Source organism: Poecilia mexicana, unplaced genomic scaffold (assembly GCF_051168715.1).
Source record: "Poecilia mexicana isolate PSO_F unplaced genomic scaffold, ASM5116871v1 scaffold_7, whole genome shotgun sequence".
Taxonomy (NCBI): domain Eukaryota; kingdom Metazoa; phylum Chordata; class Actinopteri; order Cyprinodontiformes; family Poeciliidae; genus Poecilia; species Poecilia mexicana.
In genome coordinates, this window is record NW_028263376.1 from 17,945,825 (window position 1) to 17,970,047 (window position 24,223).

At 40.3% G+C, this 24,223-nt stretch overlaps 2 protein-coding genes across 3 annotated transcripts in view; both read right to left on the minus strand.

The window, feature by feature from the left end:
- Positions 1-96: 96 nt before the first annotated feature.
- fam110a (family with sequence similarity 110 member A) lies at positions 97-6,886 on the minus strand. The gene is made up of 2 exons (XM_014983852.2): positions 6,734-6,886; positions 97-2,788 (listed from the first exon to the last, which is right to left on the minus strand). Exon 2 carries the CDS (start codon positions 2,668-2,670, stop codon positions 1,549-1,551), a length of 1,122 nt encoding a protein of 373 aa, XP_014839338.2. The 5' UTR covers positions 2,671-2,788; positions 6,734-6,886; the 3' UTR covers positions 97-1,548.
- A 1,215-nt stretch (positions 6,887-8,101) lies between these two features.
- The window catches only part of prickle3 (prickle homolog 3), a 29,049-nt gene continuing 12,927 nt past the window's right edge, over positions 8,102-24,223 (minus strand). For both annotated transcript variants that reach the window (XM_014983850.2, XM_014983849.2), the window contains exons 3-11: positions 18,892-19,075; positions 18,604-18,717; positions 17,337-17,474; positions 16,828-17,031; positions 16,031-16,217; positions 14,416-14,742; positions 14,042-14,335; positions 12,667-13,023; positions 8,102-11,789 (exon numbers count right to left, since the gene is read on the minus strand). In XM_014983850.2, coding sequence (XP_014839336.2) covers positions 11,359-11,789; positions 12,667-13,023; positions 14,042-14,335; positions 14,416-14,742; positions 16,031-16,217; positions 16,828-17,031; positions 17,337-17,474; positions 18,604-18,717; positions 18,892-19,075 — 2,236 coding nt within the window. In that variant the 3' untranslated portion in view covers positions 8,102-11,358. The remainder of the gene's footprint in view (positions 11,790-12,666; positions 13,024-14,041; positions 14,336-14,415; positions 14,743-16,030; positions 16,218-16,827; positions 17,032-17,336; positions 17,475-18,603; positions 18,718-18,891; positions 19,076-24,223) is intronic.

Below are 24,223 nucleotides of genomic sequence, written 5' to 3' on the forward strand. Positions count from 1 at the left end.
AGCAGCGAGACTGCGAAAGGTGAACCGCGTTATAGTGAGGGATCACTGTAGTAGCATATTCTCATATTTGAGTTGATTCACTGAGATTCGTCACTCTGTAGTTTGTCATTTTTTTATTTAAGCGTTTTGTTTCCAGTAGGACATGATCCATGAAAGACGATGTCTGATGGCTCCAACAGCAAAAAGAGAAAAACAACCTGATTGTTTTCACAAAGAGGAACAGAAACAAAACGGTAAAACAAAAAGTGTCACCAACTTTCACCCAGACTGACACAATTCTTCATTCACTGCAAAAACAGAATCTTATCAAGTATGTTTGGTCTTGTTTCAAGTACAAATGTCTTAGATTTAAATTAAGACAAAACTAACTTACAAGTAACTTTTAGTTTTGTCTCATTTCAAATATATTTGCATTAGAAACTAGAACAACAATGCTTAAGTTAGTGTGCTTTTGCAGCGTTTTTACTGATCTTTCAGTCAGTTTTGCATTTAGACTCAAACAGTGCAGAAATTATTCAATTTTAGGTCAGATCAGGGGTGTCCAAAGTGTGGTTCAGGGGCTATTTGTGGCCCTCAAACTGATTTTGTGCGGTCCATCACCAGACAGTTTGCTGGACAGTTCATCTGCTGAACACTTTATTTGTCATAAGGTTCAATTTGTAATCAACCATTTTCCTAGAATGGAAACAAAGTATTTATCTTTACATAAACCAGTTTTTATAACAAGTCGAACCACGTCTGCAGAAACTTCTACTGAAAAGCCGACTCTGCTCCAGCTTTCATCAAATGTATTAGACTCTGCTCCATGGTGAACATTTTCAAAGAAAGTGACCCAAATCCTGTTCTTATTCCGAGAATAAATTAATTCAATCAAGCCAAAAATAATCTGAAAATTCCTCTCAATACATCAAATGTGCAAAATCCTTTTGAAAATATTTGAATTTACAATGAATAACATCCCTTTTCTACACAGAGGACTACATTTGTTTGTTTTCATGGGCAGCCAGTTCTTTTGGACACATGACGAAACGTTTGGACACCCCTGGGTAAAACTTGTTCAACAATGTGTTAGGACCATGGTAGACAGAAAAAAATAACTAATTTTCCACCAGAAATATAGAGATTATTCCCTGAAATTTTCTGGAAAAAACTGAATATTAAAAGTAAAAATGTTTGAGGGGAAAAAAAATTCTGAAAATTTGAGATTAATCTCATATTTAATAAAAAAAAAAATTCTGAGCACCAAAAGTTGAAAATCTGCCAGTAAAAAAACTCAAGTTTTGAAATAATTCAAATTGTTTTTTTAAACGATTTTCTGAATTTCAAAAGTCAAAAATCTTCATCCTTTCCACGCTTTCTGTTCCACGGTTTTTCTAGAAAACTTGAGATTAATCTCAAAATTTGAGTTTTTTTTCTCAAATGTTCAACTTTTTGAGCTCAAACTCCTCCCCCACCCCATGAAAATTTCTGAGATTTTTGTGGAAATTTTGATTTTTTTTCCCCTCCCGTCTACGTAGCTCAGCTGCGCCGTTGTGGATTCGTGTTGCGCTATAAGTTTGTGCTCGTTGTCGTGTTCTCCTTGACCTGCCGCAGTCCGTACAGCCACTTGATCACTCTGGCGTTCCTCTCGATGACGGATACGCCGTACGGAACCCGATCCGCCGCCTTCGGGGCCTCTTCCTCCTCCTCCTCTTCCTCGCCGCCTCTCTGTGAGGCGCCGCACTCGGACCCGGGAGCGCTGACGCTCCGGAAGCGGGCCAGCGACACGATGTCCGAGCTGGAGGCCGGCAGGTCCTGCAGGTCGGCCGGCTCCAGGCCGCACAGGTTGAAGAAGCGCTCCAGCTCTGTGCCAGCCCGGGAGAACCGGTCGCTCATGTCCGACTTGGACCGGGTAAGAGAGGGTCGCTTTCTGGAGCTGGAGGAGGACAGCCTAGTGATGGCGGGGGACGCCGGCGCCGAGGGTTCGGGTTTGGGAGCAACCGGTGGCACCGGTTTCTGGACGTAGAGCCTCTGGCTGGACGTGGCCAGATGCAGGGGAAGCTGGGGATAAAGCGGAACCGGCTGGAGCGGCTGCCGCACGTACTGCGGCGGTCTGGAGGCCAGCCGCACTGGGTCCGCCTGGGGTATGACGTCCACTCTGCGTACCGTCCCAGCAGCTGGCGCCCCGGGACAAACCGGAGTGTCCACCGTGGCAGGAGCGGTTGCTTTTAGCCTCGGCGTAGCGGCGACGGCCCGGTCAGGGCGTGGAGGCGGCCGCGGCTTCACCTTCGGCACTGGGGGCTTGGCGGGGGACTGGGGTCCATTGGGTAGGTCACTAATGAGGCTGCTGAGGCGCTCCACGTCCAGCTCTACCCCCTCCGGCTTGTGGCTGGGTTGGGTCGGGGTCTTCCTGGTGGGCCGCAGCGGAGTGCCGGGATTCAGCAGCGGCTTCTTCAGCGCCGGCGCCCGGACCGGCTGCTGCTTGGACAGAGCCACCTGACTCTTCACGTATTTGGCCTTGTCCGCCTCCAGTCTCTCCACGGCGCTCTGCCTCGGGGCGCTGGTGCCCGACTGGGCCCGTCGGTAGAAGTCTGGACCCAGTGGACCCTTCGGTCGCAGGCGCGGAGGAGAAACTCCTACAGCAGCTTTCAGCGGCTGCCTTGAAGGATGTTGGAGCGCCTCCACTGGCATGACTGCAGCTTCCTGTTTTCACTGTGTGGCTTCCTGTTGAACGCTAGGTGATCATCTTCCTGCCATGACCAAGAGATGTGACCTCTGCTGACCTTTAGCAGCCTGACAGTTGGACTTCCTGTGGACAGCAGAGGAGAGTCGGTCACTTCTCAGTAAATGTCAATAAAACTTTTACAACACTTTCCTGGAAACTTCGGACAAATACAAACTCCACCACAACGCCACACTCATTAAACCAAAAAGTATTCACACCACATTCTGTTTTAAAGGGTCACTAAGTGACCATTTACAGTATAATCAAGTAACCATGTTAACTTCAGTTATGAAAATGCTGACCATACTTAGTATTTTACTTCCTGATAAAGGTCTTGAAATTGGGTCTGTTTCTTTAAAAGCTCAGCCTTCAGGAAGTTATCAAAATGTTGCTCCTCTATTAACCTTTTAACGTTTTTTTTTTAAATAGGGTTTCACTGAGAAGTAGATTGTATAATGAGCTCAGCTGATACACAGCTCCACCAGGGGTTTGCTAATTGCTGCTGGCTAGTCTGAAGGAGCAGTTTCAAAACTCAGAGGAGCAGCTGCGTCTCTAGGGCAGAAAAAAAAAACAATCATTTTGAATGGTTACCATGGAGATAATTGTTAGTATAATGCTCATTTCTGATTTTTTTCTTGTTGTTTTTATTTGTTTTTGGCACGGTCGTTGATGCCATTAATTAAATCCAACCACAGTGATTCTCCTGTGTAAACGATTTACGACCCGCATGCGCAGAAGGAAATTGACGTCACAGCAGCTCCAGCTGGCTGCCTATTGCAATCATTCAAACTATTAACTAGATTTCTTATTTCAGCTACTTGTAGGGCTGAAGCAATTAATTTGATTAATTGATTGAAATAATTGGCAACTCATTTAGTGATCTATAAATCATTAGCCGGAGTATAAATACAGACTCAAAAAAAGACAATCTGCTGAAAGAACAATACCCTCAGCAATAATTAAGTCACAACCGCAAAAAATCTGCAGAATTTGCCAATTTTTAATCCACTTAATCGATAGGATAATGGATTACTTGTAACTGAAGTCGGATTTTATTTTCCCGTCAGCGTCGAGCAACTTCCTTGTTCCTGCTGCATAAATAGCATTCCTAAACATAATGCTGCCACGTAAAATACCAGTGAAACACACTGCAGTGTCACTGTAACTAGACTGAAAAGATTCATCGTGATGGGTTATTAAAATAATCAACTAATTTAACAAATTGCTAACTTTGTTTAATATATTTCAAATATTTTACTTTAAAAAAGTTTGAGGTAAAATTTAAAATTTTCAGAATTTGAAAAAATTTTAATCTGATTATCAGAATAACTGAGTAACTGATAACTGAAATAATCGTTAGTTTATCATCTTCTCAGGTTGTATATGCTTTAATGTTCCTGTGGCATAACATAGGCGTATTAATCACATAAAATAGCACATTCAAGATATTTCTTTTAACCCTTTTTATGCAATGTTCAAAATACATTAAAATGTACAAAATGAAAATAATTTCATCTTTTAAAAACAAAAATGCAATATTGCATTCTTTTAGTCGCTATGGATGCACATTTTTCTTTTATCCAAAATAGAAAATGTATATTTTTAATACAGTTTTTGGCTAAATTACCTGTTACTTTTTTTTCAGTCTGTGTAATCTAGCTAACGATTAATCGATCTCTTAATTCATTAATTATTTCAATAAATATTTTAATCACGATTTAACTTGTCGCAATGATAAATCCTCCCAGTAATTACTGTGATAAACACTAAAGATCCTGTTTTGATACCATTTTCAAGTAATATATTGATAATGGCATAAGTTTTTCCTCTGAAAGAAACGTATATTTTGTAAAGAACACTTAACGCATACCCTGGCCATTGTCTTACTGCGCTGTTCTGCTCATTCAAATTCAATTCAGAAATACTTTAATGGCCCTTTGGGATCAATAAAGTACTTTTGAACTGAATTGAATTGAGTCTTAAACATCTGGCCTTCTCGTTTGAATAACAGGGTTCTGGGTTCTGTGTCGTATGTAATGCGCTAGCCTACGTGTAGCAACGGCTACATGTTCTTAGCTTGCAGATAAAAGCTACATTAGCTATGCTAATTTTCTTAGTTTGGCAGTAAGTACTACAGTAAATATCACTCTTTATCTTAGAGGCGAGTTCTCAAAAATTGTGATTGAGTAATAATGGTAAATGTACTTATGATGTTTATAAGTTGGATAGGAAGCAGGTGAAACTAGTAAGCTTACGACTTGTTGTTATGGCAACACCATAGCAACTCGATTCTTCAGTTAAGAATTTGCTGAAGTGTGACGTCACATGAGAGCTCAGTAGTAGCTTGTGTCGTATGTAATGCTGTATCTGCCGATTGTGCCAAGGTTTTGGAGCCATCCCTTCTATGCTTTTTAAAAGGTTTGAATCTCAACCTTTTCTATCCATCCCCAGAAAATAAAACTGTAGGTAAAATATGTTTATCTGTTCATCCTGTTAATAACAAACTCATACAGCCTCATTTCAAAAGGAGCTCTTCACATCTGTTAAACATTGGGACAGATTTGTAGAAGGGATTTCATGGAAAAGGGTCTGGATTACTTTTATCATATTGTATTATTATTGGATAAATATATTCATTGCTACAAATTCACTGAAAGGAAATCATGTTTTGCTGCTTTTTTCAATTATAAGTATTGCATCAGATCTATCAAAGGCTAACAAAAAATGGCCGTTAAAACGTTTGAAACCTAAACCCCCTCACCTTTTCTTTTTATTTGCTTTTTATCTGTACTGTTCTTTTGAGACATACAATGTCATAAACAATTTACAGTACACTGTAAATGTCTTCAAATAAAGTGTCGTATGTAATGCGCTAGTTCGATGCTATGACGCTTACTGGAAATTGCCTCAGCTGTAAACAGCCGGCCTCCACTGCTAAAACAGAACAACATGGCTGTTCATGTTAGTTCAATATTTGGAAGAGTGGCTAACGGGGACTTTGTTTCCTCCGCTGCCATTGTTAAAACTACAATTATAAACACAGCGCAAAAAATCTGTCATCTTTCACTTAGGCTGCTGCTGGTCGCTAATTGGCCCGGAGGGAATCCAAGCGAAGGGGAGAAAACCCACTCTGATCTTTTTGTCGAGCGGAATTTGCACGGGAAGGCAACGGCAAGGCTAAAACTAAACTTACACAAGTTGAGAATATTTACACCTCCAAGCAGGGGTTCCCCAACCCCAGTCCCAAGTTCAATAGCTGCCTGCTGGCTGAAGTCTGACTTGAACAGCCATCCATCTTATTGCAGACAAAGACACAATAAAACTGACACTTCATTTGCAGACTGGCTGTGAAAAGAGATGCGTTTGAGGGAGCATCAGGACAGCTGTCAGCCTGCTATTGTCTGGAGTCGGATCACGACCCAACAGCTGCTGCTGAGGGAACAATGATTCCCTCACCCCCTTTTTAAAATAGGTTATCCCCCAAAAACAGCCTCTAAAGTGAAGAAGGTCAAGGAAAGTCTGTATCCAATAAAGATCAAGTGTGTGCTTCAAACTATGCTGTCTGCGTCTGCCAGTTAAATTCTCGACATGTCTGCCATTCCAGGCTGAGCTGGTCCAAGATCCTGCTGGGAGAAACCTCCAGTCCTCACCTGTCTCAACGAAATTAACCACGGCAGCAGAAAAATATAATTAAAGCAGCAGGCTGGTGGGTTACAAAGCAGGAAGGAATGTTGGAGGGGGTGGGGAGGGTAAGAGGAACAAAAATAGAGCCACTAATGTAATGTTTCTAAGTCAAGTCCTAACATGCTGCTGAGCTGAGGAGGAAACAAGAGGCAAACATGAGGAGAGACGGGACGCAAAAACAAAGAGGGAGGCATTGGGGGAAAAAGCAGTAAAAAGGGCCCTCAGGTAGATTAGCCTCAGGGCCTGTAAACGCTGGAGTCCAGTCCTGACAAGATTAAGTCGGTTTTAATTAGGAAGCAGGTAACTTCGCGGTTTTCTCTCGCTTTTTCTCCTTTAAAAACCCACCTGAGCGGTGAAGAGCGGAGCCGCGGGTTCCGGGGGTCTCTGCTGAACACAAGCCGACTCGGGACGCTAATCCTCCCGCATGAATGTGTCCGAAACAAACGTTTACCAGCGCAACAACACAAACCTGTTTGACAACTCATGTGTGCTGGCCGAGGCCCCGCCCACCCCCGGCTGATTGGACCAATCAGGCGTCTTCAAGGAAATAACCCGAAGGAGGCTCAGGTCACGTGACTACCTTACTGTTTTTGATTTCTGAGCGAGAAGATAAGCCTGTAATTTACTGGAAAGAGGCTTGGTTCTTCACATGAGCAGAAATGATTAAAAAAAAGAGTAACGACAGCTTTCAGCTGATAAGATTATTAAATAAATGCAATGCAATGAGCAGATTTTGGTGCTTTAGTTGAATGAGAGCAAATCTTTACTCAGACTGGACTCTGCACTGTACAGCATATATTATTACTGCTGATAAGAGTTAGGGAACTGTGTAAACTTTACCACGAAGTTATCCGGTTGATGAGATGACGTGACATTTTTCACGTCACAACCTGAAAAATTTAAGGAGCTAAATTGGGTCCAAAGATGTTGTAGAAAAATAAATAAAATTTGGAGCAGCAAATAAAAAATAAAAACCACAAATATGGAAGGAACTAAGTTTAAAAACTTTCTGTTTCAAAATTGTTTCAAAACTGTTTTCTTTCTATTTCAAGTCTTTAATTTTGAAAGTGAAATGCTTTGAAACTGGAACATCTTGAAACTGTACTTTTGTTTCAATTTCTTTTCTTTAAATTTAAAACTTATTTTTCAGCTTCAAGATTATTTCAGTTTCAAAACTTTTCAGTTTTAAAATAAATTCAGTTTCAAAACTTTACTGTTCCAAGATTATTGTTTTAGTTGCAAAATTACTGTTTTAAAATTATTTTTCTGCCAGTTACAAACCTTTTTCCATCTTTCTTTCCTTTTCAGTTTTAGATCTTTTTTTTAACAGTTCATGCCTGACTTCTATTTTAAGTGCTTACATCTTATTGACATTTAATATATAAACCTTAGATCAGTTTTTTTTTTTTATTTTTAGCATTTTCAACAAATATCAACATCCCATAGAAAAAACAATATCCACTCATGTTGCAAAGATTTAGCATCTTTCTGTTTTAAAACCTAAAAATAAAATTATGGTTCTTTAAACATGAGAACACTTTTTAGTAGATATTTATCAAAACTATAAGCGGCCTTTTTCAAATTACAAAGAAACATTTGCCGCCCTAAACAAGTTTTATTTATCCATGTAAAAATTTTCCCTCCAGTCCACAGTTGTGCAGTACTTTGATTAATGTAATGTGACAAAATGTAAAACATAAATCAGAATCAAGATGGTGTGAACAGGAATTTTACTTCAGTTTGAAGCGATCACAGCATGCAGAGAAAAAGTAACAACAAGGAACATTATGTACACATAATTGATGCTAAAATGTTTTATTTTACTTATATGCATGCAGTGTTGGGACTTTTCAATCAATTACAAATATAAAAAAACACATTAACACAAAAACCTTTAGTCAAATTTAATCACAGAGAAAAACATCCGAGTGTCAATGTATTGTTCACTTTACTTACAATGAACAGTGATCTACACAGTACATATAAAAATAAATAAACTTTCACCAAAGACAAGAGACTTTTAAAGTTTCTTGAAGGGAATTTTAGTTTAGTTCGTAGCTCAGAGTGTAAGATAATGTTGGCACAGCAGGTAAAATATTTACATGTAAGCATGTGGGTGAGAATCCAAACTGCACATCCCCACTGAAGCATTTTTAAACATCCAACGCATTATCAGGGAAAAATAATTTATGTATACGTCTGCAGAGAGCACATTTTGAGATTTCTTTGAAAAAATGTGCAGCCTTTTGACATTTGGCTGCAGGAAACATCTCAGTAGGGTGATTAAGTCTTTTTTCCCTCAGCTGAGTCACTCTGTGCAGCATGAAAACTGAACACACAGCTGAGGAAAGGCCTCATTTATGATGAAACCTCAATCATGATCTCAATGTTAGTTTGTGGCCTTAGCAGTAAAAATGCCCTGCAGAAAGTGCAACGAAATGCTGAAAATAAACAGACAGCATTATGGGAAAACTAGTTCATACTGAAATTATAAACAGGTATTTTTCTATCGGTACAATCAGAATTGTAATATTCAGTTAAATAACTTTGTGTTTGTTCATTTTTATGTGTTTTATAACAGGTGGGGAAATTTAGCCTGCCCACATTTGTTAAAAACGGAGGTGAAAGTGGTTTATGTAACTAAATGTAACTTTAAAGAGCAGTAATGCGTCACTGTGGTCTGTCTTTATAACAAATGGTCACTTCACATTCACCACCCACAGGTTTCATTCAGATTTTCCCCACCGACTGGTAAAGATGCAGCAAAAGCCTTAAAATAAATTAATCTTTCACTGCAGTAGTGTTGAATCCAACTCAAATAACAGAACAATTTGATGTAGAAGCCTGACCCATTTTTAACATCCCCAAGCAATCCCTTAAATGTCAGTAATAATGGTCTTAAAAAGTCTTAAATTTGAGTCAGTAAAACCTGATTTTAAAGACCTGTATCTCCACAGAAATATACAAACATCATCCTGCGAACTAGCGATAAATTCGCACTTATCCACGATAGATGCAAAAAAGCTAGCTAGCAAAGGTATATCAGCAGCTAGTTAGCGATAGCCTCGACCACATTGAATTGCAGAACGCAATGAAGAAAAAAACTGTCCTGTGAAAAATATTTAAAGCCAACTCACTATTTGTATGAATTTAGGATGGTTTAAGGCCTTCATTTTAGATCAATTTAAGACTTTTTAAGGACGTATAACAAGCAAAGAGGAATCGGCAAAGATGTTTATCCTGTTGGCCAAGAGGGTTAAACACAAATTCAAAATAATTATTTCTTAACATGAGATTTTTTTTCCCAAAACTGACTATTAACTGAAACTGTTTTTTTCCCTAAATATTCTCATTTAAAGTGATGCAGCTTCAATAGAAGATTAATTTATTTAAAGACTTTGCATACACTGCAAAAACACAAAATCTTACCAAGTATTTTTGATGCAGTTTCTATTGTAAATATCTTAGTACACTTGAAATAAGACAAAATTGACTTAAAAATAACTTTTTAGCAAAATATAGATTTTTTTTAAGTCAATTAAAATTGATTAATTGATTAAAATCATTAAAATTGATGAAAAAGTTGTAGTTCTACTGTCAGATTATTTCACTTATAACAGGAAAATGTTTTGTCAGTGAAAATCAATATTAAAACAAGCTCCTGTTTCTTGCTGAAAGTTTACTTCTAAGTTAGTTAAACTTATTTCTAGTGTACCAAGATATTTGCTGTAGAAAGTTCACCTGAATTACCTGGTAGGACGTTGTGTTTTTATTGTGTTTTTGCAGTGTAACGTCAGAGACCAGCAGCAGAAGCATGAGGTTCTGAGGTAAAATGTGTTTCCCTCACTGTGTTGGCAGACAGGCTGTGGTTTGACGCGTCACCCTCAGAAACCACTCAGCAAAGTCACAACAAACTATTTTAAGTCTAGTTTCTAGAGTAAATATCTTCATACACTGGAAATAAGACAAAATTAACTCAAATAATTTTCAGCAAGATACAGGAGTTTGTTTTAAGTCAATAATTTCTTAATGTTGACTGATCTACATTAACATCTGCACCGATCCGATATTGAAGAAAAAAAAATCTAGATTGGATATTGTGTCTATTAGGGCAGATCTATTCAGTCTACTTCTATGCATTATTTATTTTACATTATATTTAGAATCATTAACCGCACTTCCTGAACCATTTTAAAGGTTTGTTGCAGTTTGTTTTTACATGTTTGTCCAAAGTCGTCAACCTACAGTTTTAGTCAGTTTCAGTTTCTTAATTGTTTATTTTACGTTGGTTTTTATCCCAGTTGATTTATGAATGCAAGCAGGAAGCAGACAACAGCACAGGGCATTCTGGGTAATATAACCAAAATAAATCCAGTCTAATGCCAGTGGGAGAAATGACTTGTGGTCTTTTAATAAAGACAAAACAGAAATCCTACAGCCGCTAACATCTGATGCTACTCAGATTGTAGCATCAGATCTTTGTTCAGAAAGGAAGTTGCACTGCGTCTTCTTCAAAGGTTTTTGTGTCATTTCCTTCAGTAGTTCCTGTTGCAGCGCCCCCACAGGTGAAGAGGGGAACAGGTTTTTCAAAGGGTTTGGTTTGTTTGACAGTGCAGGGTGAAATCCAACCACAGCAGCTGAAAATGTAACAAATGTTGCAGTTTTGGTCCATAATCAAAACGAACCAACCAGACTGTCAGGTGTTGAAACACTAAGAAAAAAACCCTTTGCAAGTCAATTCAGTCCTGTTTTTCTGTATCAATCGATTCTAAACTTCACATGTCTGTATCGATATCAGAAGAGAAAAAAGTGGATTGGTGAATTACTGATTAAATCAAGCTCCTGTACTTTGCTGTAAAGCTACTTGTAAGTTAGTTTAGTCTTATTTGAAGTTTACTCAGACGACTGCGTTAGAAACTGGACCAGAAATACTTGGTAGTATGGAGGACGAATGCTCAGTAGCTTTTGCTTCAGGATACGGCGCAGTTTTTATCTTTCTCCTTGGCGCTCTGAGCTCGTCTCCGCCGGATGCTGCCTCTCAGGCCGCGGTCTCTCTGCGCCTCCAGAACCTCCTCGGGCCGCCTGGCCGGGCCGTCGTTGGGCTGCCGGAGCTGCGGCGGCAGAGGGATCCGCTGCCCCAGAAAGAAGCCTTCCTCCTCGGATTCGGAGGAGGAGGAGCAGGTGGAGCAGCAGTCCTCGTGTTTGTGGGGTCCCTGCTGGAGGCTCAGGGAGCTGCAGCAGCTGCGTGCGTCTCTCCGGCTCTCAGCCCTCAAGTCCAGAGTGTCGAGTCGGGGTCTGTCAGACCGGCGCCGCTCCAAACCCGGAGGGAGGACGGGGTCAGAGGACGTACGGGAGCGGCCCCAACCGCGCTTCAGGTGATGACGATGATACGAAGAGCCGTCTGAACGGGGAAAAAAGGAAATTAAAGTAATCGCTTGATAAAATGAGCTCAATAGTTTCAACTTTTATTATTTATTGTTTTTTTTTTCTTTCTACCAAAAACTGGATGATAAAAGCCTTCAGTCTGGTGGTTTGGTCTGTTTTTTGAAGGACAAACCATTCATCATTTTGTTTATTTTGAATATTAATTTTTTTTTTGTTTCAAAGCCAAATATTCATTAGAATTTAAAGTTTATTTACCTTTGAGCATGTATTCCTGCAGTATTAAGCCATTAAATTTTCTCAAAACAACATTATCATTTATTACAATAACTTCTCAAACAATTAATTGTCCTGCTAAATTTGTTTTTGTGACCTAAAATTAATCCAAACCTTCTAGAGATTAGAGATGGAGTAAAAATTGATTCCATAGAGAATCACATTAAAAATTAAAAATGCTTAAAAATCAATGTCAGTCTGACATTTTGTAAAATTACACTTTGACTAAATAATAAAAATGCATACAGCACCTAAAAACGGACTCTGTTCAGACCCTTTATCTTTCCTCCGCCATCTTTAATTCTGTATCAACGCCTACTTAAGGATGACCAGCGGCGCCCTCTGCTGGATGGCAGCCAAACTACAACACTAAAGGTTATCAGTTAATCGATTGGAACTAATTTTAATCTAATAAATCATTTATCAACAGCAAAAGAAATTAAACAATATATTTTGTTGTTTTTGTAGCAAAAACCTGAACTTAACTCTTTGTGTCTTAATCCCAATGAAAGACCTGGAGTTGTAATCTGACCAAACATGAAAAGTTAAATGCGAGTTTCATTTTTAGCAAACCACCGACCCATCTCGGCCAACACAGAACCACCAGGGACTCTGCTTACCCAGTAGATCCATCTGTGGTGGGATGCCTCTCTGAAGGTGCAGCCTGCTTCCAAAACCCCCCACCTCACCATCGTCATCCTCAGGCTGCTTGGACTCCATGCTGACATGAAGCCTCTCTTCCTCCTCCTCATCGTCGTCATCGTCGTCTTCCTCTACAGAGTAGCTGCTGCTGATCGGCTCCCTGAAGCTGACTCTGGCCTGGCCGCTGCGCGTCAGCGGAGGAGGCGACTCGGGGGGCTGGTCCTTCCGATGGGACGGGGACAGAGGGGACGAGTCCCGCGGCATCAGGTCCCGGGACTTAAGGGGCAGAGGAGGTGGGAGGACGGGGGAGCTGTCTGATGATGGCGGCGGCGTGTCTGAGGAGAAAAGAGGGAACAATCAGAGAAGAGGCCTGATGTGGCGACAAGAACAGGAAATGATTGAGATCAATGATGAATATTGTCAATTTGAGGCCATTTTCAAAATTACAATATTATGAAAATTAATGATAACTATTATCAGTACTAATAAGTTATTATTACTAATAATTATGATATAATTATTAGTAATAATGACAATTATAGTAATTATGATAGTTATATTATTATGGTAATATAAAAATAATTTGTACTAATGTGAGAACACCAATTCAGAAATTAAAAAATTATTTCAAAAGAACATTTAACTCTAGAACTGGAAACATTTTAAATGTAAAAATAAAACAACAGAAACAAGTTTCTCTAAACAAAACTGCACTTTAAAAAACAATAATCATTCAGATTAGGTGGCCTAAAACTAACCATTTCACACTGGGTTTAAATATTTTCACTGGGTTTAAATATTTTCACTGGGTTTAAATATTTTCACTGGGTTTAAATATTTTCACTGGGTTTAAATATTTTCACTGGGTTTAAATATTTGTCTTATCTCTAAAAATTACGGCTTTTCAATAATATTAAAGGAGAGTGTCTCTTATCGTTTTAGTTTATCATGCGATTGATTTATTGCTAATTGTGACGTTCTTATCAGAGACCAAACTAAAGCAGAGACGCCACGTTGATTTATTTAAAACAGGAAGTCATTCAGTGTTTTAACCCGCTACTGTTCACAGAATCGTTTTAATTCCAGAGGCATTTTAAGTACGAGCAGCTAGTCTGAGGTCATGCCACATCATCTCAATTAGAGTCACGGCTGGACTTTGGCTAGGCCACTCCAAAGCCAGAGGTGTGCTTCCTGACCGGTTTGGGTCTTTGCTGCTGACTGACCCTTGTGTGCGTCCTGAAGCTTCCCCTCACGTCTTTTTTCTGAAACACTGAGCCAGACTTCCTGAACCTAAACGCTGGTCCTGGGAAGAGGCCAGATCCCTCCTCAGGCTCCCACTGGGGTTTCTGTTACCTTGCATTGCCTGATTTGTCTTTTCCACCCAGTTCCTGCAGTCTTTGTTGGTGGAGGTTCCTCTTGAATTACGACCAGTTAGTCCAGTATTTCCATTCAGCTCCTCCTGCAACTGGACACCCGTGGCTGGCGGTTTGACGCTGTTGTCCCCTGGCAGCAGACTGTAGTGTGGAACGTCGCTGGGCCAGCCGTTTCCCAGGTGAATGTGAGGCAGAGGCGAGTAGGAGCCTCTTGGAGGAGGATGGGCGGTGTGTGGAGGAACCCCATTCTGAACTGGAGCGCTGCAGTGAAGCCCTGAAGGAAGCAAATCACATGAATATTTAACAAAAACAGCTAATGTTCTCACACTTTAATGCCTAATCAGTCATTTTCACCTCTACTCTCCACTGCAGTGTGAATGCAGTCCTGTGCAGGAGAGTGTTTGACACCCTCTAGTGGCTGCAGAGGGGAGCCGCAGGGCACCCTCTCCGGCGTCCCCCACCGCCTGACGTGATGGGGAGACCTGCTCTGCAGCGCCGAATCGCATGAGTCCGAGTTGTTGGGGTCGTCGCCCAGGGAGCAGGACCTGGAGCAGAAGATGAGGCCCCCGCGTGGGAGGAAGGGCCGGCCGAGCAGAGGCAGCTGGCAGCGCGCGCAGCAGAAACACGACTCCACCGCGTGCCAGTGCTGACCCTCGTACGTCATCTGGCCTTGATCGATACCTGAGGAGAGACTTTCAGGTGATTATCTGCTACATTGATGAGTATTCTCTTTAAATATTAAAAATAAATCAGTTTTGTTAGACATTACAGGAGGCTAGGGTTGGAACGATTAATCGTAATTAATCATGATTAATCGGTTTTGAAAACATCAACTAATTTAGTAATCAATTAATCATTAATTGGAGTATAAAGACTCAAAAATTTTAAATTTTCTGAAAAACAACACGCTTAAGACAGTAATTAAGTAAAACCTTTACAAAAAATATATGTTTAGCACTTTTAGGGCTGAATCGGATTAATACATTATTGAAATAAACATCAACTAATTTAGTAATCAATTAATCGTTAACTGGAGTACAGCAACCTGACTTTGGGACCACAACGTTTATGAGTTTTCAAAACTGTAATCCTGTTAAACTCGACATGAATTAGCAAATTAAAAATAAATTATTGTGAAAACTTCCCCATTTAATAAGCAGTATTAGATTTTTTTTCTCTTAGAACACGGAGGAACAAAGTACTTTAAAAAAATCAAACATTTCCCATACTGAATTTTTATGCAGATCTAATAATGACAAACGCTTAAATACATGTCTAGATTTTTATATTATGATTTAGCAAATCAAATAAAGGATGTAAATGAAATATACAGAAACAAAATAGATTTTTTTCTCTACAAGAAAATGCAATACTTTTCAAAGTTATGCAGGAACCCTGTATAAATTCCTATCAGTAATACATTTAGAAATACACACACAATAAAATCACCTGGAATGATTTAATCACATTTTGTCTAATTTTCTTTTAGGCTAACAAAAGGAAAACAGGAAGGAGGGAAAATTGGCAATTGCCCATTACTGTCTAATAACACTTTGATGACTTTGGATTAATGAGTTGCAACAACAATTAATTACCTTTTGGGATCAATAAAATATTTTTGATAACGCTTTATTTCATTGGGTGCATAAGACTGACATAAGGATGTTATAAACATGGAATTACACCTGTTATAAACATTAAAGAGTCTTTATGAATGTCCGTGACTTTGGAGTAAAATGTCATTTTTACAAATAAATGCAAATTTGGCACTTTTAATGGACTTTTAATCCAACTTTTAAAGCACCTTTGTATTAAAAGTGTCATGATTTACCGAACAGTCATAAGACTCCTTCATGTTTATGACAGGTGTTATATCATGTTTATGACAGTGTCATGTCAGTCTTATGACGCCCCGGCACATAAAGGGTTACTGTATTTCTGAATTGAACCGAGTAGAACTGCATTGTACCTATTGACTCTCCGCAGGTGTCGCAGTATTCTGCGTACAGGGATTCGTAGCAGGAGCAGCAGTACGGTCGGCTCTCCCTCATGATGTAGCGCTGACCGCCCAGCGCCGCCTCGCACTCAAAGCAGCAGAAGTGCTTCATGTGCCAGTACCTTCCTTCTGCCTCCGTGCACTCGTCTGCTAGAATAATCTGGAATAAAGGGTTGGACAGGTACGTAAACAAACAAACACTGACAGTTTGGGTAAACAGAAACAGGAAGTGGATTGCAACCCAGTGCCCTCAGAGCCGCTGTGGGTCAGATCCTTCAGCAAACTAATCTCTTAATCACAGCGAGCGGCCAGGCGAAAGAGACTAACATAAACCTTTAAAAAGATTTAATTAATGGACAGAGATTAGGTTAGTGAATTCTGTTTATGATCAGATGGAGACGGGGAAAATTCAAGCAGTTTTAAGGTACGTTTTCCAACTTTTCCAGGACTTTGGAGATAAAAAAAACAATACGATTCAAGTCACTATTCTATTATATAATTTATTAATAATACGTTATGATGGGATGGACTGAAATTTATCAAGGCAATAAATTTGACTAGAGCTGAAACGATTAATCGGATTAATTAATTATTGAGATAATCAATTAATATTGTATAAAAAGTTACCTTAAGCTTAAGCAGTTAAATATAAAATCTGTAGAATCTGCTATATTTTTCCGATTAATCATCAGGACAAAAATCGATTACTAAAATGATCATTAGCCGTAATCATGAGGAGAAGCATTTCTTGGACAAAGATAACCACCCACCTCATCGCAGGCCTGGCAGCGGGGCTTCAGCCTCTCGGCGTGGTGCCGGCCGCAGTAGATCTGCCCGTCCTGGAAGAAGTAGATGAGGTCGACCAGCAGCTCGTTGCAGGACGAGCATTGGAAACACTGGGGGTGCCAGCAGCTGCCGTGACCCGCCCGGCTGGCAAACACAGCTATGTCTCCGCCGCTGATCTGTCTGCCACACTGGAAAAACAGATGAGGTTGGTTCGGGTGTGGCGCAGAGGGAAGGAAGTGAGGTGGTGTATCCTTCAGCAAATGGAGAGGACTCAGTAATTTGCTTCTGCAGCTCTGTGATCAGTAACTCTTGTGTGCTGCAGCCTCCAAGCGTTACCTGCACATACATGCAGCTACGCTTAGCGTCAGCCTGACGCGCTCTGATACGTTTTAAGAAGCTTTCACATCTGTGCATTAATGCTGGATAAGGAAAACCTGAGCGTTGTATAGCTCTGGTCATGAAATATGATCATGATGCTGTAAGTGTTGTGCACCTGCTGGCAGATGGCTCCGGTCATGGTAACAGGGAAAGGTCTGACGACGCCTCTGCCCAGGTTATCTCGTTTTCTCTGCTGGCTGAACGTACGAAGCTCTTTCTTCTCCTCATCATTCAAAGAGTTGCAGTACTGAGGCTGCGAGAAAACAGAGATTACTGGTAGAAACTTACAGATTTATGAGACATTTTATGTAAAAATGCAGCAGCTTCACAGACTCAGAAACTTTGTTTTAGTCCTTTAAAAATCTTTCAAAGTGTCACTGATTACTGATATTTCAAAAGTACAATCAGATAAAAAAAATAGAGAGAAAGAAAGGATGGATGGAAAACAGATGGATTTAGTTTTCATGTTTTCCACTCGTCTTCCAACCAGTAAAGTGTTTTTTTTTCAGTCTTTTTCCTAAATTCAGCTCCAGTTTTGAAGGTGTTTCTGTAACTGTGTGTGTTCCAGAGCTGACCAGGTGAGTCTCTCTCTCTGACCAGGTGAGTCTCTCTCTCTCTGACCAGGTGAGTCTCTCTCTCTCTGACCAGGTGAGTCTCTCTCTCTGACCAGGTGAGTCTCTCTCTCTCTGACCAGGTGAGTCTCTCTCTCTGACCAGGTGAGTCTCTCTCTCTCTGACCAGGTGAGTCTCTCTCTCTCTGACCAGGTGAGTCTCTCTGTCCTGACCAGGTGAGTCTATCTCTCTCTGACCAGGTGAGTCTCTCTCTCTCTGACCAGGTGAGTCTCTCTGTCCTGACCAGGTGACTCTCTCTCTCCAACCAGGTGAGTCTCTCTCTCTCTGACCAGGTGAGTCTCTCTCTCTGACCAGGTGAGTCTCTCTGTCCTGACCAGGTGACTCTCTCTCTCCAACCAGGTGAGTCTCTCTCTCTGACCAGGTGAGTCTCTCTGTCCTGACCAGGTGAGTCTCTCTCTCTGACCAGGTGAGTCTCTCTGTCCTGACCAGGTGACTCTCTCTCTCCAACCAGGTGAGTCTCTCTCTCTGACCAGGTGAGTCTCTCTCTCTGACCAGGTGAGTCTCTCTGTCCTGACCAGGTGAGTCTCTCTCTCTGACCAGGTGACTCTCTCTCTCCTGACCAGGTGAGTCTCTCTCTCTGACCAGGTGACTCTCTCTCCTGACCAGGTGACTCTCTCTCTCCTGACCAGGTGAGTCTCTCTCTCTGACCAGGTGAGTCTCTCTCTCTGACCAGGTGAGTCTCTCTCTCTGACCAGGTGAGTCTCTCTCTCCAACCAGGTGAGTCTCTCTGCCTCTACTGGAGCCCGTTACCTCGCTGTCGTGAGCCGGAAGCTGGTGCAGCAGCTGTTTGATTCTGTATCTCTCCCCCGGACTGTTCACATAAGGCACCCTGTCTTCTGGCAAGCAGCTGAAATACTGGTACACCTGAATCCGGAGACAAGTTTGTTCACAGAGGCAGAAATGAGAGACAACGGGCAGCAATTTACCCACTTACAAAGCAGTTTATGAAATTACTGCCTATCAAATCATTTGGGTCTGTGTACGAACACGTCCAGGTGAAGGAGAGCATCTGAGTTTAATTTATATCCTGTCTCTGACCTGTTCGGGCTTGAGCCCAGGTGGGACCCAAGCGTACTCCTCCGAGGCGCATCCCGAGTCGTCGTCGGAGATGGAGTGCCTCTGGAAGTCCGACACCAGCTTAGTCATCATCTTTTCCAGCTGCCCTGGCACCAACCGCACCGCATGCTCCTCCCGCACACACTTGCAGTGCACGCAGATCTTCCTGTGGAGACGGAGACGGTCTTAAAACTGATTTACAACCAAAGCAAAAACCTGATCAAGTGTTTCATTCAACGTCTAATGTTGCTTCAAGAAGCAAAGTTTTTAACGCTTGACAAGTCTTATATTTATGAGTTCTCCAGTTACTTTCTACTTTGGAGAAACAAAAACAGTAATAAAATTGTTTCTGCTACACAGAGTTTTGCAAAACATAAGTTTTGCTGGGCGATAAATTGTCCCAGAAATTATTGCGATAAATGATAATATTGTGGTTTTGAATCCATTTTCAAGTAATATAATGATTCTGAACACATTCTCAAAGATCAATAAACCTTAATTTAACAAACATTAAAAACAGGAACTGGAAGACATTTTAAATATCCAAAATAAATAAACAAAACAACAGAAAAACAAATAAAATGAGCTATAAAGTCTCTATAAACAAAGTTGAGGTTAAAGCCCCAAACTGAAGACCAGCTTTGGAAGAAAGAGAGACAGAAAAGAGAAAAACAATAAATCATACAAATGGAAATGACTGGATTTGTTTTAATTTATCATATGTTTAACTGATTTATTGGTTCCACATCTTGAATTTTACAGAATAGACAAATATAAAATTACATTAAAATGGTTGCTTGCATTCATATTTATCCTCCCTGTCAATCAGAATTAAAACTGCACATATTTTCAGTTATGACTCCAAATTGTTTTGCAAATCAGCTGACAAATCTGAAAGGCAACCCCAAAGTATCATACAGCCACCACCATGTTTCACAGGTGATACATTCTGTTCAGAGTGTAATTTTAGTTTACCATCACACAAAGTGTTTTGTGTTGGCCAAACAGTTAAATTTTATTCTCATTGGACTGGACTATTTTATTTCTATAGTGCATTTTTAGGAATAAAATAATTCAAAGAGTTTCACATGATAAGGAAAATAAAACAAGCAAAAACAAAGAAATTAAAATGTTAAGAGAAAATGATCACTGGTTGAAACACTTAATTTTCCACTTGTTAATTGAAGGAAGCTCTAAACAATTTTTTGTGGCCTTGATCCAAAAGAGCTCAGTGTTTCAGCATGTTTGCAGTTTTCTGGACTGCAAACAGTCCAGAAAACTCATTCATGCGTCTCTAATCTGAGGCGCATGAATGAGTTCCTCTAGATCTTGTTGGTACATTAGTCCTTTAATCCTAGAAATGTTCGTCAGGATCTAGAAGGCCAACTTTGTAACTGACTTTATGTGTCTCTGAAGGTTCAGGTCTACGTCTTGGGTTTTTGCCTGGCCTGTATACGGGGCTTCTTCTTGACACTCTCTAATAAAGGCAACAACAAATCAGACAAATGTGTGCTGCATTTGTCTGTCTTTTATTTAATTATTTTTTTAGAACCAACCCCACTAAAATTTAAAGTTGGTAGTTGATCAACACTAAAATATCAGTGAGTAAGAGTACCTTAACAAGGCATTGTATTTGTTCAAGCTGGAACAAATTAACACTCTTAAAGATTAAGCTTTACTTCCAGTTGCTAAAACAGAGCCAAACAAAGAAACTCTGTAAGTAATAACAGTTTCTCATCGCAGTCATATGTCACTCCCTCTGCTTTCAACAGTGTAATTTACGAAGGCACCAAGCAGGAGACGTTACATCACAAACCCAGCACAAGCATTTTTTCATGCTGACTAACCAAGACCTCCTGCTGTCAGTTTGAACACAACATCCAGATAATTTAGAGGAACCTCCGCCGAGTTTACGCCCTCCTCGGCCTGACATCTTGCAGCCCTTTGCATCAGGACCAGCACATCTGTGACAAGCAAGCAGCAAAACGAGGTCACTGACATAAGCCCGTCTGTCAATCCGGGACAGTTCTAATCTCTCTCTGCCTCGTATTGCAACCATCTTGTCCTCATACTGCATCGCGTTCAATCTGGAGGAGGGTGTTACTGCGTGCTTGTGTGTGGGACCGGTGGAGTCAGAATGAAGCGCCCGGGGCTGCAAGCGAAGCGTGGGTATGACACTGTGTCCATACGCGGCTTTTACTTTACGTTTCTGCTGTGATTGCATAACAGCTTGCCAGCTGGTACTTGTGGCTCAAGTTCGTACGGCACAAAGCTGCTTTATGAGAGCACCCAGTCCCCAAGGAGCCAAAAAGCTGGCGTACCCAAACACATGACCACTGCTCAACCGCAGATTACTACTCCTCTAATCAATGGATTTATTTACAATGAGCTCTTTTTGAGACGCTAGTGACTGCTGCTGCTGCTGGAAACTAACTGCTAAGAAGCTTAGAAGGCTCTAATCAGAGATATTAATATGGGATAGAATTAATCGATTATTTAATCTAGATTTGATTGATCTTATCGACTAAGGATAACTTGATAAACGATCACTTTCCTAAAAATCAAGATAGACGATCGATCACCTTCCCAAAACACGAGGGGCTACATTTTTCATATGCTGAATTAAAAAATAAAATAAAAAAAATCATTATTTTTTATAAAATCTAACAAAATGTTAACCTCTTGCTTAAAAATAAAATATGTGAAACAGAAAGAATGTTAACCCTTCTGTTTACAAATGTGTGGGGTCCAACCGACCCCACACCCTCACTCGTATCATTTGCCTCGGTCCTTGCACGAACAAGGGTTAAAACGTTGCTTCGTAAAGTGAATGAACTCATGACAGCCCGCAAAATCATGTTGTTTTTTTCATCATGTCACATTTTTTCTTTGCTACACTCTCCGCTTTTCTGCCGTCACATCTTTAATTTTTGGCTGATAATCTTGACGCTGCTCCATCACGCAACTCAGCTGAATGAGCGCTGCTAACATGAAACTTAAATGTTAAACTTATATTTCAAAACGAACCGCATGAAGAACATCTTGCACCCCATACCGGACTCTATTTTGACCGTTTATCTTTCCTGTTATCCGCCATCTTTGTTGACGCACCAGCGGCTCTGTTTACGGATGCCCAGCGGCGCCCTCTGCTGGATGGCGTCCAAACTACAACACTAAAAGAAGGTCCAAGCGGACGTTATCAGTTAATCGATCTGATTTAATTTTAATCTACTAAACCATTAATCGACAATTAATTGAAAATCTGTTATTGTTTAACTATAAAGTTTTCCTGTGACGCAGGTTTGGGATCAAACCCCTGAATTGTTTAAACCAATGCAGCCACAGCTGAGTTACCTACACAGCTGCTTAGCTACTGGTGGTAAGGGGCCAGTTAAAGATCTGACATGATGGAACAGATGGTAAATGCACCACGTCTCAGCCAGTTACACCAACAGCATTCCTAAACACTGTAACCAAAGACTGTAACCTTCAACCAGCAGCAGGTGGCACTATCACCTGGATCCAACAGAACCAGAGAAGAGTCCGAAACTATAATAGTATCAACATCAAACATTATAACACCAACTGTCCCTTTGTTACAGAGATCGACCTGTTAATTTCAGTCATGTTATTTAACTTTCATCAGGTAAAGCTTAATCAGATTTAATGCCAGACAATAAAAAAGGTTATGTCTTTTCAAAATGTAAATATTTGGTGTATGTAATATTCAGCACTGCAGGACATAAGTAGAGCTTCACAAATCAATTGTTTAAAGCCTGGAATCGGCCAATTTTACCTTTGATCAGCAATATTTTTGCCTATTTGTTAAAAGTAAAACCGTCCACCATTTTCAGTTTATAAAGCACCAACCAACAGGTCCCTCTTTACAAATGAGATCTGGATGTCAATGGGGGCTTACCTGGTTAAATAAAGGAAATAAATTTAAAAATAAATAAACACAAATAAAAATAAATAACCCCCTTTTTTCAGGAAAATTGGTGAAATACATCTTGATGTCTTAATTATTTCATTTTGTTGAATACACAGCTACTGCATCATTAATAAAAACATCTCATTTTGTATCTTTTCTGTAGCATAATTACATTCAGTCAGTAAAAAACTAAATTGGCCAGTAAATCACCTGATTAGTTTGTCTCTAATCTTAGAACGCTCCACTTGGTCATCATGTTTACCAAATTTTGTGAGATAACAAAGTAATCTGACAGCACCATATGGACTTAGAGACAACACAAACACATAATTAAGACATAAATGAGCTTTTATCTTCAAACGACCGTCGCCTCAACAGGTAATTACTGATTAAGCCTCCAGTCTAAATTCGTTACCTTGTGTGAGAATCATGACCAGTTAGTCCCATCCAGTGTGTTGATGCCGTCCATCCAGACTTCTGACCAGCTGACTCTTAAAGCTCTGTTTACTGTCCAGTTTCTGCGTCCTGTCTGTGAGAGGAGGACGCTCTACGACAGCTCCTGTCCAACTGGGATCTTCTCTGAGTGAGCGTCTCTTTTCAGTGTCCACTCCAACCCTCCCACCCTCCTCCGTCCCGAGTGGGAGAGCAAACAAATGGCTCTGACTCACCAGATACAGCCACCCATGCCACCCAAAATCCAAACATCTCAACTTTTTATGAGCAGAAGCAATTTTACTGACCAATTCAAAACTGGGAAAACTCAAGTAATCAGCTGAGGATTCTACATATTTACAGTAAGCCTTGAAATGTTCAGTCGTTTTAGAAAATAATAAGAGAAAAGTCACTGTTTTTCCTTTTGTGACTAAACTGCTGCAGCTGATTCACAACAGATGGACGACTGCAGCTTCGGTGCCGTTATTAATCATACAAATAAGAGCTGCAGATTTTGAGCCTGTGAGCAACGCCGTCCTGTTCGGCGTCTGTCGCGTTATGAGATCAAGATGGCCAAAAATGACGACAAAATATCTCTGGAGAAATATTAAACGGCCTCTGGAAAGTCACGACAAATCTCTGACGTCCACTCACTGAGGATTAAAAACCACCGAGATAATGTCCGCTTTCATTTTAGGCAAAACATGCAATTCACTTTGAAGCTTTTTTTTACTTGTAGTATCGTATCAGCACAATTTAAACAGACTGTCAACAAAAAAGAAGTAATTTGAACCAATTGTCTGATGCTACACTGCAAAAACACAAAATCATATGAAGTATTTTTAGTGTAGTTTCATTTCTTAGTACTCAAGAAATAAAACTAAACTAACTTACAAGTATGAATACAAATTTTACTGGATGGTAAATTGCCCCAGAAATTATTGCAACAAC

Excerpts from the sequence above, each read along its gene's own strand:
- fam110a (XM_014983852.2), bottom strand. The coding sequence starts at position 2,670 with ATGCCAGTGGAGGCGCTCCAACATCCTTCAAGGCAGCCGCTGAAAGCT.